The sequence below is a fragment of the Eulemur rufifrons genome, chromosome 16 (assembly GCF_041146395.1).
Source record: "Eulemur rufifrons isolate Redbay chromosome 16, OSU_ERuf_1, whole genome shotgun sequence".
Classification (NCBI taxonomy): domain Eukaryota; kingdom Metazoa; phylum Chordata; class Mammalia; order Primates; family Lemuridae; genus Eulemur; species Eulemur rufifrons.
In genome coordinates, this window is record NC_090998.1 from 55,704,144 (window position 1) to 55,719,292 (window position 15,149).

Here is a 15,149-nt window from a genome sequence, read left to right on the forward strand (position 1 = left end):
CTGCTTTCTTTCCTGGGGAGAATTTTGGCTACAAGTGTGACTGAGTGATGATATCTAGACAGAGGTCAGGAAACGTGAGTTGAGAAAATTAGAAAAAAGAAACTCTTACGTGTAAAGTAAATAGTACACAGGAGTAACTAGAAAATACCAGCATATTTATTAAAATCTCAAAGTCTTTGGGGTTGTGTTTTCCATAGCAATTGAAATATATGAGTCAGGATGAGGCAAGACAAATACATATCTGCCAGAGTTTCTGATGGACAGCTGTATTTTTTGTTGTGTCTTGTTTTAGGCTGATTTGTTGATATACTCATTCAGCAAGTATTGTTTCTTGAACACCTATATTTTCCAGATTCTACTCTGGGTGTCAGGGATCTAAAAATGAACAAAGCCAACAAAAACCTCTGCCTTCATGAAGTGTATATTCTAATGGGGGGGCAGATTTAGTGGAGTAATATTTTGAATATTTTATTTCTTATTTTTTCTCTCTGGATATTACTGATGATACTTTATTATAAAGTTATTGGGTATCTTTTATGGTCTGAATCCTAAAATATAATTTTATCAAATGCAGGAGCCTCAGAATTTTTAAAAATAGGTTCTTGAAAATTGGTAGAAAAAAAATGACATTTGCTTTCTGGTTAAACCTTAATGGAATTCATCAACTCCACTTGAGATATTTTTTTCTTATGGCAACATTTTTCCAGTCTCAGAGGCATAAGCAGTCATCTATTTGAACACTTGTTGACTATATGGCTGCCCTTTGGAGACACCTGGATGCAGGTGACACTATTTCCCAAAGGTGGTACCAATCAGCATAGTGCTGGGTAACAATATGGTCACTGGGTCTAAGTGAGAGTCATCAATCACTGATTGAAATTTCTTTCACATGGGTGAGTCACCAGTGTAAGATGTGAGAGGTATAACAAGTGCTTAATAACAATTAATAATAGATTTTATGAATGATGAATGTTTTTCTTTTTAAAAAATTATATTAGATCAAAAATCAAAATTACTCTTACAGTGATGTTAGAAAAACATCAATCTCAATCTTCTGTTTTCTTATGTACATTCTTGGATAGGAAGGAAAGGAAAAATTACAGATAGCTCCCTGGAAATTATGCAGAATTCCGGGTGTGCTTATTGAGGATTGTAACAAATGCATCTCATAAGTCAAGAGGGAACAAAGATAGAGACCGCTAGCCTTGATGTTCCCCTAATCTTTCTCCAAAGGCCCTGTCTAAATCCTTAGAGGAGCTGCTAATTGCTAATGAGTTGCAAAGTTGAGGATTTTGCATTTCATCTCTTCTCATTTCCCTTCTGGAACCCCCCAATGGAAGTGTCAATCAAGAGAGAAATGCCAAAGGTGGGGAAGGAGAGAAAAGATGAGGCAAAGATGAGAGGGACAGTCTATTCCAGGCAGATAAACAGCTGTTGAATAAGTGAGGCATCTCTTGCCCTAAGGAACATGTAATGAAATAAAATAGAAAATGAGTTCATTTCTAACTGTTTCTATCAGATTTCCCCATCTACTTACCCAATTCTCTGTTATCTTTTGCTGTGTTTGGTCCTTGCAAACAGAAAATCCAGCTGTTTTCAAAGAACACAATCGGGTTTGTGTTTCAGCCCGTCTTGCCATCTTGATGTAAATACTATCAATTTCAGCCTGTCACCTCTTCCTCCACTGAATAAGTGAATTGCTTCCCCACACTGGAGTTCCTCTAAAGATAACACCAGCTGAGAAACCACATCTCATGCTAGGAATTCTAGCAGCAAGGACTCCAGGAGGCAGCCAGGACGTATCACCACAATCAAGTAGTTTCCACTTCCGCAAATTAAAAAAAAAATTGTATAAGGAAAATAGCTTGTTGTTGGACCCGCTGGAGGAGAAGATCAAACATATAGTTAAATAAAATGAAAGCATTGTTGCTTATTCATCTGGCTATAGAAAGAACTCCCACAATTTTGGTCTCAGTGGGGTGTATGTCCCTGGATTCTGAACCAAAAGTGTATTTGTTAAATAACTTTGCTCTAACAAGCTCAGAATTTGCACAGAATAACTGTGTCTGTACCTGCCCCCAATTAAGTTTGTCTATGCACTTTCTACTCTCTCCTCTCTGCAGGGGCAAGGAAGGTTTTTCAGAATTATCCCCTGTCTCTAGGAAGAGTAAGATTTAACCATATAGGCAGACAGATGCCTCCCACAGCTTTCAATATTTCCAAAGAAAGTTCCTAGTCATCTCTGAGTAACATAGTCCACCAGGGGAGTTTTTCCTATTGTCAAGCCTAAATCCCCATGGTGACCACTTTAGCCTGTGTCTAGTACTGTCCCCACTGCATACTTGTTCCCTATGTTGTTTATAAAGCCTTAGTTTGCCATTCCCTGACCAGAAGGCAGAATCTGCAGTGAATGGAAACTACTGAAAGTCGCATTTGTTTTTCATCAGTGAATTAAGAATCTGTGAATAATAATTTTGGTGGTGGTTGAGAATTCCATAGTCCCAATTAATTCCATATAAATGGAAGAGACTCCCTAGATATCCAATTATAATATTTACATGTGATTAGTCCTTTGAGGTGTATCATCTTGTTGGAGTTTATACCAACATAAACTGGTTTTATTTTTTTCCACTCATTGCTTTCAACTGTTTTGTGTTGAATCTCACTTTCCTACTGGGAAGCAAATTCCTTAGCAACATCTAATTTCCTGTCATTTTCAATTATTAGTATAGTCTCAAATGGGTATGTAAGATGTGGTCTTGTTCATTTAAAAAAGATTAATCTCAAGTTTGATTCAAAATGTATCCTCCCCAACCCCACCCCCCACAGTTATTTGGAGTGAATGTGTGTGGATGTGTGTTTCGGATGCGAGATGCTCTGGTTCTGAAACCTTTCCTTCCCTCTTCTAAGACCTACTTCCTCTGGAGTTGGGGGCTGAGAGGAGGGAGGAAGGAGGCCAAGGTATTTTTACATGATTGATGAAATATCAGAGATGCACAGGTCTCAGGCCATACTCACCCTAGTTTAGGTAGATTCTTTCTGACAGGCTGTTCTCTGTTCCAATGGTGGTCTCTGCATAGTGTTATGTATAGTTTTCTCGGGACGGACCATTCCCTCCACCTCCACCCCTGCCTAAATGTGCCCTGCCTCCCCTTGGCCCTGTGTTGGTCACACTACCAACCCCTCCTCTGGGTTGGACACACCATGGCTTGGGCAGCCCTTAGAGCTTCTTCATGAGGGGTGATGGAGGCCACTGGGGTGTTCTGGCTCCTGAGAACTGAGCAGAAATGGGTGGGCTGGGGCTTCCCCATCTTCCTCTCAGGAACACCACATTGGGTCCAGAAACACCACAGAGATGTCTAGATTTTACTGGGCATTAGACTCCATGTTCATGTGAACCTCAAATCGCAGAGGACATATGTCAAGGGACCCCTTTTCTTGCCCATGGTACATTATCCTCCTAGGCTTTCAGACAGTACCAGGGCAGCATAAGGGAGGGTCTGTGGTCCTGCTTTCCAGCAAAGGTGCAGGTGAGACAGTAGATGCCTGACCCTACTTCTCACAGATGTTTGCAGTCCTTAGAAGTAACTCCTGGGGAGCAGCCTGCCCTCCTGACTTAGGGAAGAGGAAAGAACCTGCCCTTTCTTTCGAACACTATCCTTGAACAATGCTGAGAGTCTCTTATTCCCTGTTAAGCTGGTGGGGTCAGGCCTTGGGGTGGGGTGGGAAGGGTGGTACAGGAGGAGTTTATTGGGTGTCAGGCCATTTCTGCTGGCCCTTAACAAGCCCTGTAAAGAGAGGGCTGGCTCCAACTTCTGAGGACTTTCTCTAGAATGTGGAATCCTTAAGTGACTTTAGTTTTGGACCAGAGTAGAGTTGTAGAATGCTGAAATGCAACTCCTATTATATACATATTATAACATGTACCCACAGATAGATGCATAATGACATACAAGTATCTACTGCAGGCCCTAAAAACACCAGGACATCTCTCTGTCTCCCTTCTCATACACAATTCATAAAAAACCCCACTAACCCATAAGAAATTTTCAAAAAATGAAACATTCTTGTATTTTCCATGACTATAATTTTCTTCCCAAATGTCAAATTTCAAGGTCTTAAAAAATATGGATGCCTTTGCATTCCTGGTGCCCTAAATGCATGTTTTTTTTGTTGGGGAACCCAGCAAAACCTCATAGTCTTACTGAAAAGATTAAATGGGTGAATAAGTATGAAAGTACTCTTTGTGATCTACACATACATGCTAGTATTATGATGACTTATAATTGTATATGAGATTTTCTATATATGAATACACATACCTATAAGCCTTATTTAATTAAAAGTTTGGTATGGTGCATACCTACATGATGAGTGCGATGCACACTGTCTGGGGAATGGACACGCTTGAAGTTCTGACGGGGGGGGGGATGGGGGGGAGGGGATGGGTGCATACCTACATGATGAGTGCGATGTGCACTGTCTAGGGAGTGGACACGCTTGAAGTTCTGACTTGGGGGGATGGGGGGGCCATGGGCAATATATATAACCTGAACTTTTGTACCCCCATAATGAGCTGAAATAAAAAAAAAAAGTTTGGTATGTGAAAATAAGTTGGCATCTGGAAGAAATTTTTAATGTAATTTGTATGTACTAATCAATTAAGACTACAGCCAGTCTTGAGCCAGACTGAGTAGGTTTTAAGACTAGCTCCATGATTTTAGGCAAGTAGCTTAATCTGTCTGAGCCTCACTTTCCTCATCTGTGAAATGGAGATAATAACAGTATCTACCTCATAGAGTTTTTGTGAGAACCAAATGGGTTAATTCACATAAAAACATTTAACCTTAAAAAAGTATCTGGCACATAGTAAGTTCTCAAACATTAGCTATTATTATATACCTGTATTAACTACATGGAAAAATGGGAAGTTTCTTATTGTTTTGCATTTCAGGTATTTTCAATAGAAATGAAATGGATAAAACTAGCCTTTACTTTATGATGTCATTGATTTTTAAATATTTAATACCTTGTAGAGTTACCCAGTGTTGGGAGCAAGAGTGGCGTGAGAAATCTCTTGATAGGACCGGAGGCAGACTTACCTCGCTTCAGGGTAGCAGTGGTGCACTACAGCAGCCATTAACTCAAAGAGAAGGCCAGCTAGTTACCCAGGCAGGGCAGACAAGCAGAAACAGATGAGAATATACATGAGCATCCAGATTCCTAAGGTTGTAAGGCTGGACATTCATTATTAAGTAACAGACCTGTATAGCTCTTTCTTCCTACCCTAATTCACACTGGGTCTCCTTCTGCATCTTGTATACTCAGCTCCTCTTTGAAATGCTGCATGCTTGCCCACTGATGTTTAATAAAGGGAAAAGTTTGAACTAACGATTCTTCTCGAATGGCTTCTCAATATTTCCTTTATTTCAGCCTCGTCGCTTTCCTACCTTCTAATTGTTCACAGCCCTTATTAGCTTTATTGGCTTACCGACCTCAAATTGATTTAGTTGAATTTTCTGGAACCAGAGGCAGACCATTTATATATTTATTTCCTTACGTACTTTCTATTTTTATCTTTTCATTTCAAGCTTTTATTCTAAATTGATCACAGACATGACGTCTTAGAAGCCTTGATCTTCCCAGCAAATATTTGCCAGGTTATAATTTTTTATTTGTCATCAGCAACCAAATTTAAACAAGGCTAATCTTGTTCTAATTTGGTTTATATAAGCCCTAGTCTTGGTACTTAGAGAAAGTAAATGTTAATTTCTGCTTCTTTCTTCAGTACGTGTTATTCTGTCATCCTTCATGTACTGCAGTTCATTTATTTTTTTTTAAATAAAAATAATTTGGGGCAGTCAACCCCATTTGCACCTGAACTTTAAACAGAAGGTATTTTGATGGGAACACTGAAATATGTCGAGGGTTGGTGGAGTTGAGTACAGCTCTCCTGTCTGATAGCCTAGTCTTGTTATTGTCCCCTTTCTCTTTTTCACTACCTCAGGGGGTGCTCCTGAATGGTCCTAGCTCCTGGAAGGTGACTTGTAGCTGCATCAACCCTGAGTGACAGTTGCTCTCTGTGCGTGGGCTCCTGTGGGGACAGCCTGCTATAGGCTGGATTAATGGGTTGCAGAGATACAATTGCTAGTTTTATGTGTGTACGTTTGGACTTCCATGTGTTGTGCAGTTGCCGACTGCAGGGCAGAGTTTCTGATGAGTGGCCAGGGTGGGTAGCGAGGGCATGCTGCAGGCGGCTGTTGAGCATGCTGTGAGAGGTTTTCTCAAACTCTAATTCACTTTCAGAATACGTATCTTCATCAGAGGCAAAATTCAGATTCTGGTCCCTCAGGCACTAGTTTGCAAAAGCACATGTCCATATTCCCCTCCTTCTACCAGTCCCAGCTTGTAGCAGGAGCTATGTTCTTTGCTTGCGGCTGCTGGCTGCTGTTAGAACAGCATTTCCTCCTCACCTTTCTTTTTGTCAGGGAACCTGCAGGTCCTACCTAGCCAACAAGTCTCAGCTCAAGTTGTGCCTCCTCCAGGAAGCTCTCTCTGACCACTCCAGTCCAGGACGACCTCTCAATACTCCAAACCAATCATCAGCACACCACTGCTTGTGGACCAAATAAAGTTTTATTAGAACATAGTTATGTTCATTTGTTTACATATTGCCCATGGCCACTTTTGAGATACAGTGGCAGACTTGAACAGTTGTGACAGAGACCATATGACCCACAAGCCTAAAATATTTACTTTTTGGTCCTTTACAAAAAAAGTTTGCTGACCTCGGTTCTAAACTGAGAGTCTTAATGTGTGTACCTTTCAGTGCAACCTGCGATAAATGCTCCTTATTTTGTGGCTCACAAAACTCTCACTTTTAAATTCAGCATAGTATTTTATTATTTCCCAGACATTTGGGCACTGAAGAAATAATCTCAAAATTACACTTGGAGATTGGGGTAAGTCTGGGCAAGGGACAAAGAGAACTCACAAGGCAATTTTATTTTCAAGAGATAACATTTATTTATTACCATTGTCAGGTGATTGCAGAGTAGGCTCTCAGAGCACAGTTTTGTACCTAAACCAGTTCCTTCCAAACCAGAACTCATAACCAGAACTCTTATTTGCTGCTGACCTCAGTTTAAGAATATAAATCTTATCACATTTCTCTAAGGATGTGTGAAGATGTAACTTAATTGAAAAATAATTTATATGTAAGTCCAAATACACACAAAATTGGAAGATTAGCATTTACTTTAAAAAGCACTACTTAATGGGATCCTTTCAGACACTCAGGTGTTGCACTGTGTGAATCTGACTTGCTATAGATATAAGATGCGCATATACTTAACTCAGTGATCCCAAACTGGATTCATTTACGTTTCTTCTCTCCTGCTTAGTGGTCAGCCCATTCCCAGGGTGGAGTACACGGAAGAAGAAACTAAAACCTGGGGTGTTGTGTTCCGGGAGCTCTCCAAACTCTACCCCACTCACGCTTGCCGAGAGTATTTGAAAAACTTCCCCCTGCTAACTAAATACTGTGGCTACAGGGAGGACAATGTGCCTCAACTCGAAGATGTCTCTGTGTTTCTGAAAGGTAAGGCTTCCCACGGGCTGTCTCTTTCCATAGCCAATATCCTCAATTGCTTTCCAAGGTCACACATCAGAGCAATGACTCTTTCTCTAAAAAGAAAAAATAGTGATTTTGAAAAGGAGACATTGAACCAACAATTACCTGAGGCCACCTGCAGGAAGCAGAGCAGGGACTCTGGTCAGGGAGATGGACTCAGCTGTCTACACAGTTCAGGGGCTTGCTGAGGCCTCTCTGTGTTTGGCTGTTAAAATGGTAAGCCCCAAGGGATATTTGCATGTTCAGCTTTGGGCTTTTTCTGATCCTGGAACTACTCTGCTGGGCTCCATGGGTATAGGATGACTTCAAAGGTATCTTTTTATTTGCTTTGTTAAAAATTATGTACTGGATGAAGAACTGTTATGAATAATGTTGAACATTAGTGACTTTCCTCTGGGGTAACTCAGTCAGTTAGTCAGTCAATCAACCAATCAATCAATATTTTAAAGTATAATTTGTGTGTGTCAGGACTGTACTCATTGCTGCTGTTACGGTAGTGAACACAATGGATCGCAGAGCAGCCTCATTTCGCATTCTCTGTGTGGTCACTCTTCCGGGACTATAGCTAGGAAAACTTAGGGTTCTTGTGAGGCCAAGTTTCGTGGTGGTCCCACTTTCTCTTCTGTTCTTCATTGTGGTTAAGTCTCTGGGTTTTCTGCTGTTTTCTCTCTCTTCTTCCCTTTCTAGTACAACAGCTTGAAAAGCAACAGCCTGCTTCCTTGCCTGTAATTCCCTTCCCTGCCTGCCTGCCTTTTTTTCCATCAGTGGTGCTTTGTTCTCCAGACTCATCAGCCTTGCCTCAAAGGATTCTTCTGAACTCTCACCCATCTTCTCCGCTCCCTCCCATAATTAGTCTTTGACTTAGTGTCCTGTTTGGCTATAACAGATTACCACAAACTTTGTGACTTAAAATAACATGAATTATATTGCCATTCTAGAGATTAGAAGTCTAAGACGAAGGAATTGGCAGGGGTGCATTCCTTCTGGAGGCTTCTGTGCCCTTCCTTTTGCAGCTTCTAGGGTCCACCTGCATTTCTTTGGCTCGTGGCTGCTTCCTTGCATCACCCCAGCCTCTTCCTTCTGTTGTCACGTGTCCTTCTCTGACTCTGATGCTCCCGCCTCCCTCTGATAAGGACCAGCCTCACCCTGGTGATCTAGGATATCTCCCCATCTCAAGATCCTTAACCTAATAACATCTGCAAAATCTGTTTTGTCATGTGAAGCCACATATTCACAGATTCAGGGAATTAGGATGTGGGCATCTCAATCTGTCCTTTTCTTTCCATCCCTCTGCCACCACCCAGATTGAGGTTCCCATCATTTTACAGTCTCGAAGCCTGTATTTTCTTCCCTTTACTCTCCCACCCATGGCTTCCACGTAAACACAACTTTCTAAAACATTACCTAGAACATTACTTTCTTCCTGACATCTCTGCTCAGAACTGTTAGTAGCTCCCTGTTGTTTTCACAGGGATTGGCAAATTTCTTTTCTCTAAAGGGCCAGATAGTAAATATTTTGGGCTTTGTGGGCTAAGAGGTAAAACCAAGGCTATGATGTAGGTACTTACATAGACATTTAAATTCATCCATTAAAAAATGTAAAAGCTATTTTTTGCTCACGAGGTTTACAAAAACAGGCAGTGAGCTGGATTTGGCCTGCAGGCCACAGTTTGCTGCCTTCTGTTTTATACGATTAAGCCTGAATGGCTCAGCCTCAAGCGAGGGGCCTGACCCAGCTTTCCAAGTTTGTCATCGGCTGTGACTGCCCTGCCAGTCCCTCTGCTCCACCATGGGTTTTCCACAGCTTTGCTAAGCCCTGTCTCTTACTAGAAAAGTCGTCTTTTCTCCACCTACTCAAATTCTACCTATTCTTCAAGACTCAGCAAGTCCTGCCTCTTCCATGCATCTCCCTCTGATTTCATTTTATATTATGTGTGTAGCGGGAGACAGGTAGGCACAGCCATGCAGCTGGCGTGACCAGCGCTGTGAGTGTGCCCATGGAGAAGGATCCAAGTGTGAACATATCCACTGTATTTGTTTCTGAGGAAAAGAGATTGAGAACCACTGATCAGTATCACTTAATTAGCACCCAATTACATCATGCCTTATGTTGTCTATATTCTCCCCTGTCGTGTTCCTCTGTGTTTCCCACAGAGTTATGTGCATATGATATATTTATTAATACCAGGGGCTCCATACATGGAGATGACTTTTTACTGTATTGTTTCTCAAACCTCAGTAATTAGAAAGTCACCTCTTAGTTTTTGCCATATCTGTCCCCTAAATTAACATTTTTATGAGAGGCAGTAGGGGATAGTAGTTCGGAGCATGGATTCTGGAGGTAGAATGTCAGGGATTGAGTCCGCACTCTGCCACTTCCTAGCTGTGTGTCCTTAAAAGAATCATCTTAACCTCTCTGTCTCTCCGTTTCCTCCTCTGTAAATGGAGATAATATTTTTATCTACTTCACAAGGTAGTTGGGATAGAAAACTAATTCATATGTTTTAAAGCCCTAATGTGCCTGCCTTACATTAAGAATAGCAGAGTCTGAGTTATTATTATTATTATTACCATTGTTTCCTTCCACCCTTGGTGAACTAGATAGGGAGCTCAGTTTGTATCATTCATTGGCACATAGCAAGTACAATGTAAGTGTATATGTTTTTAATTTTTTCAATTCACACTTGAAAATACCTACTTTATTTAAAAAAGAAACTTTTAAAGCAATGGTATCTACAAATTCAAATTTCTTGATATCATAGTTTCATATGTTTTAAAATTTATATAAAAATAAAATATAAAACTATTAAAATAAAAAAATGTTCCTCTGTGTACTGTGTATTGCTACTCGTGTCCCACATGTGGGATATACTGGCTTAATTGACGTAATATAGAAAAAGAAGAAAATACACTTATCTTTTTGATATTCACTGGGGCACAATCCAAAGTGAAGGCTGTTGGAATGAACATAATGCTGTTAGAATTACGGGCTGAGGAGGCCTGAGAACAGGGTTATTTCCATGTAAGTATGAGGAATCCCAGAATGGACTTGTTCTATAAGCTTAGTTGGTTCTTGCCTTTTAAGATCATTTCCAACCATTTGGAGGTACTCTTCTAATGAGTGGAAGTTTTCAGAATGGGAGCCTTTTCAATGCTGATATCAGGGATAAGAACAGCCCACCTGGACATTATGCTAAGTGAAATAAGCCAGACACAGAAAAATACTGCCTTATCTCACTTATATGTGGAACCTGGGAAAGTCAAATACACAGAAGCAGAGAGCAGAACAGTGCTTACGAGGGGCAGGGAGGTGGGAGATATTGGTCAAAGGGTACAAAGTTGCAGTTAGGTAGGATGACTAAGTTTAGAGATCTAATGTACACTGGGATGACTATAGTTAATCATACTATATTGTATAATGGAAATTTGCTAAAAGAGTTGATTTCATGTGCTGTTAGCATGCACACAAACACCCACATACAAAGGTAACTATGTGAGGAGATGGATATGTTAGTTTGACTGTAGTAATGGTTTCATTATGTATAACAAATCCTCATTTAACGTCAATAGGTGCTTGCAAACTGTGACTTTAAGAGAAACAATGTATAACAAAACCAATTTTTTTTTCTTGGCAATATTTTAACAAAACGTTGAAGGAAACCACATCATTTGAGGATCTGCTTTATGTCATTTCACTAAAAGTTGAGTTTCCAAAAACCTATCAATGATATTAAGGATTTACTGTATGTGTATATCAAAACATCACATTGTACATCTTAAATATAAACAATTTTTATTTAAAAAAATGCAACTGCTCTTTTTTAATTTCAGAATATTACGGGGGTACAAATGTTTAGCTTACTTGTGAGAAAAGGACAGAGACCATAAAGCAGCCATTTTAAGATAGAGTCGTGTGTTGTGTATAAGATCATAGTCCCAATGATTATCATACTGCACCTTGTCTATGTTTAGAAATGTTTGGATACACAAATCCTTATCATTGTACTACAACTGTATTGAGTACAGTAACATGCTGCACAGCTTTGTAGCTTAGGAGCAGTAGGCTGTACGATATAGCCTAGGTGTACAGCAGGCTACACCATCTAGGTTTGCGTTAGTGAACTCTATGATATTTGCATAATGGTGAAATCGCCTAGTAACGCACTTCCCAGAATGGATCCCCTTTGTTAACCAAAGCGTGACTGTAAATGACATTTTTGTAAAATGTATATTTGGAAAAGAATAGCCCTTCTGTTGTAAGTTTTCTGGGCTTGCATGAGAAGGAAGCGTTAGGTAGCCCTTAGACTGAGAACACTGATGGCCCACATCCAAACTAAGTTGGTGTCATAGGATGATTTCATAGATTTGATTGTATTCTTATTTTGTTTCCTCTTACCATAAATTAATGGGACATGGAGAGTTTTAGTGTACCTCTTCAAATCACAGTAATTAATATGCTGTCACAGAAAACAGCAATATAGAATAAACGAGTTAGGTGGTATTGACAATAGAAAGCTGCAGTGTGAACCGATTCCGAGGTGCTCGTGAGGGGGTGCCTTAGCTGAACACATGCAGAATGCATCCCGAGGTGTGTCTCTTAGAAAGAGACCGACTGGGTAATGCTTGGTAAACACCACTTCAGATTATAATCTTCTGTGTATTGGAAATATTTTATCCTAATTTAGCTTCCAAATTTAAATCCCTAAATAATTTTTTCACCTTTCTTTTCATTTTAATGAATGTCTTATTCCCTTGGAAACTATCATTCAGGAGTGTGTTACAGTAATCAGAAGCCCTAAACATGACAGCTGTTAGCAATATATGTCATTCAGTTATCAAGAGTTTTAGGACCGTGATTACTTTATTTCTGGAACATCCTTATAAATGGTAGGAATGGATGTCTGCTTGGGCCCTGAAGTCCTACTGGGTTAATGTTTATTTGGCTCTTCCTGTTGCCTCTTTAGAACGGTCAGGTTTCACGGTGAGACCAGTGGCTGGGTACCTGAGCCCACGAGACTTTCTGGCAGGACTGGCCTACAGAGTGTTCCACTGTACCCAGTACATCCGGCATGGCTCAGACCCCCTCTACACCCCAGAACCGTAAGTACCCACGTTCAAAGCCCAGGCTGGATAGACACCACTATGCTATAGAGTGGCCAGTACTCACCGTACTTGAAAGTGACTCAGGCCCTCTTTTACCTCCAAAGTAATTTCATCTTTAGAGCAGTGAGAGTCACAGCACTCACCTAAAAAAGAAAAGGCTTGTTGAAGGATCACACTCCTCAGCTGGGCACTTAAGGCTACTGATATTCTAGCTCTGGCTCACTTCTCTAACTTTATCCCAACACTGAACCTTCTGTGTGGCCGGATCTCCATTTCTGATGAGGAAGGGAAGGTATAGAGGGTATAATAAACGTTGACACACTGTCAGGACACATGGGCCTCAGAGCAGAGAACCCTCTGAGGTTCAAGCAGTTGAGTAGCTGATGTCAGTGGAAGTGGGCAGGGAGGAGAGCCGAGTCTCTGAAGCCTGAGTACCCCTCCTAGGCCCGCATAAGGTTCGCTGGCCAGGTGGGTCCCTACAGGGTCACTAAATTGTTTTTTTTTTAGCTCTTTTCAGCTTCCCTGAAAATGTTTTTAGGGTAAACAAAAGTTACTTATAGGACTCAAGACATTTGGAAAAGAAATGCTTCTTAGAGTGGAGTGAGTGCTCAAAGGAGCATTGTCAGAGTTAGAAAGGCAATCTCTAAATCTGGCCCAGAGAGTTTACAAATGGCCCTGTTTACAAATAGCAGGCACTTTGTTAGTTCCCTTTGAATAACTGGCCCTCCTGAGACCCATGATAGCGTGCCAATAGGTATGCAGAGAGGGAGAGAGGGCAGAGAAATGAGATTTTAGCCACAGAGGTCAATAAAATTTTGGGATAATGTGTTACATTTTTACCAAAGTACTTTCAGCCAATTCATCCAGCAAACATTTATGTGCAATGCTAGCAGGGAGGCGCAGTGGATTCAAAGATGAATAAAATATAGTAGCTGTTTTTTTTTTTTTTTTTTTTGTAAAGCAGCTCACATTTTGGCAGGGGAGATGGAAACATAAATAATTAGAAAAGAGTATAGTTATGGTTATAATTGGGATGTGTACAAAGTGTTGGAGGAGCACAGGGGAGGGAGAAGTCCTGAAGGGCTTTTCAGAAGAGGTACAAACTGAGCAGGGTCTAGAAGGGTGAAGAGAAATTTCACTTTTGAACAAGACCAGGTGGGGAGAGAAGGGAAGTCTTTCCAAATCAAGGAAACAGCAAGTGCAAAGGTGTGGAGGCATGCAAGCGGCGTAAATGAGCAAGGCTTGTTAGACCCGAGTGGCCAAGGCACAGTTTATATATTAGGGATGAAATGTACCTTCAAGGCCACATTATAAATGGACATTTGTCAAACTAGGACATTAGGGCTTAATTTTGTAGGCAACAGGGAGCTATCCAAGGTCCCTTAAGTATAATCGGGTATATTTAGTCATATTTGAGAAAGATGACTGGAGTATGGGCTGGGGAAGTGTGAAGAAGGAACAAGATGGAAAACCAGCTGGGGAGCTCACATTCTAGTGAAGGAATATCATTAACAAAGTGTGGAGCTAGAGTTCAGTGGACTAGTACGAGGGCACCTATTTGATGCTCTCTTAACAGCATGAAAATGGAATTAACATTTGGTGACTATAACACGGGTGAGAAGAGGGGAGGGCCCTAGGGTAATGCTAAAGTTTTTATATTGGGAAACTAAATGGAAAATCATTTTCAATAATGATTGAGAATATTGGAGGAGGATCAGGCTTGGAGGGAGGAGGGAAGGGATGAGGAAAAGAAAGAGGGAGGGAAGAGAAGGATTTGGGTTTGGGGTATGCTGTCGTTGAGGTGTCCATGGGTGGGACCTCCAGAGGGAGAAGCCCCTGGTAGCTGCAAATAAGGGCTGGGAGTTCAGAAGTGAGTTTAAAGCTCTCACAATAGATTTGAGTGGTTGTCTTTCTTCCAGGACTCCTATGACTACACACATAAGTGGAGACTAAGTCAGAGGATGGAAACTTGGGATTCACTAACTTAGGGTTGTTTTTATAATCCGTTTATTTTTTTCTATCATTAATTTGTTTTAAAAATTATTATTTATAAATAGGTACTATATGCACATGGTTCTGTTAAAAGAAAAACTTTATTTGTTCACATGTAAGTATAAAAACATAAACATTTGTTTTTATACTTACATAAACATTTGTTTATGTAGGTATAAAAAAAGAAAAAAGAAAGAAAAACTTCAGACAAATTAAATAGCATTTAATCGAGCAAAGAACAATTCCCAAATCAGGCAGCTACCCACCCCCAACCCCCAATCAGAATAGGTTCAGAGAGACTCTGGCTCCGCTGTGTGGTCAGAGAGGATTTATGGGTAGAAAAAGGAAAGTGATGCACAGAAAATGGAAGTGAAATAAGGTACGGAAACAGCTGGATTGGTTGCAGCTTGGCCTTGGCCTT

The 15,149-nt window shown here is 40.6% G+C and overlaps 1 protein-coding gene across 1 annotated transcript in view; it reads left to right on the forward strand.

Moving 5' to 3' along the window:
* TPH2 (tryptophan hydroxylase 2) overlaps positions 1-15,149 on the forward strand; it is an 89,702-nt gene that overhangs the window by 23,071 nt on the left and 51,482 nt on the right. Inside the window, exons 6-7 of the mRNA XM_069490657.1 lie at positions 7,404-7,600; positions 12,598-12,733. Of these exons, the coding sequence (XP_069346758.1) occupies positions 7,404-7,600; positions 12,598-12,733 (333 nt within the window). The remainder of the gene's footprint in view (positions 1-7,403; positions 7,601-12,597; positions 12,734-15,149) is intronic.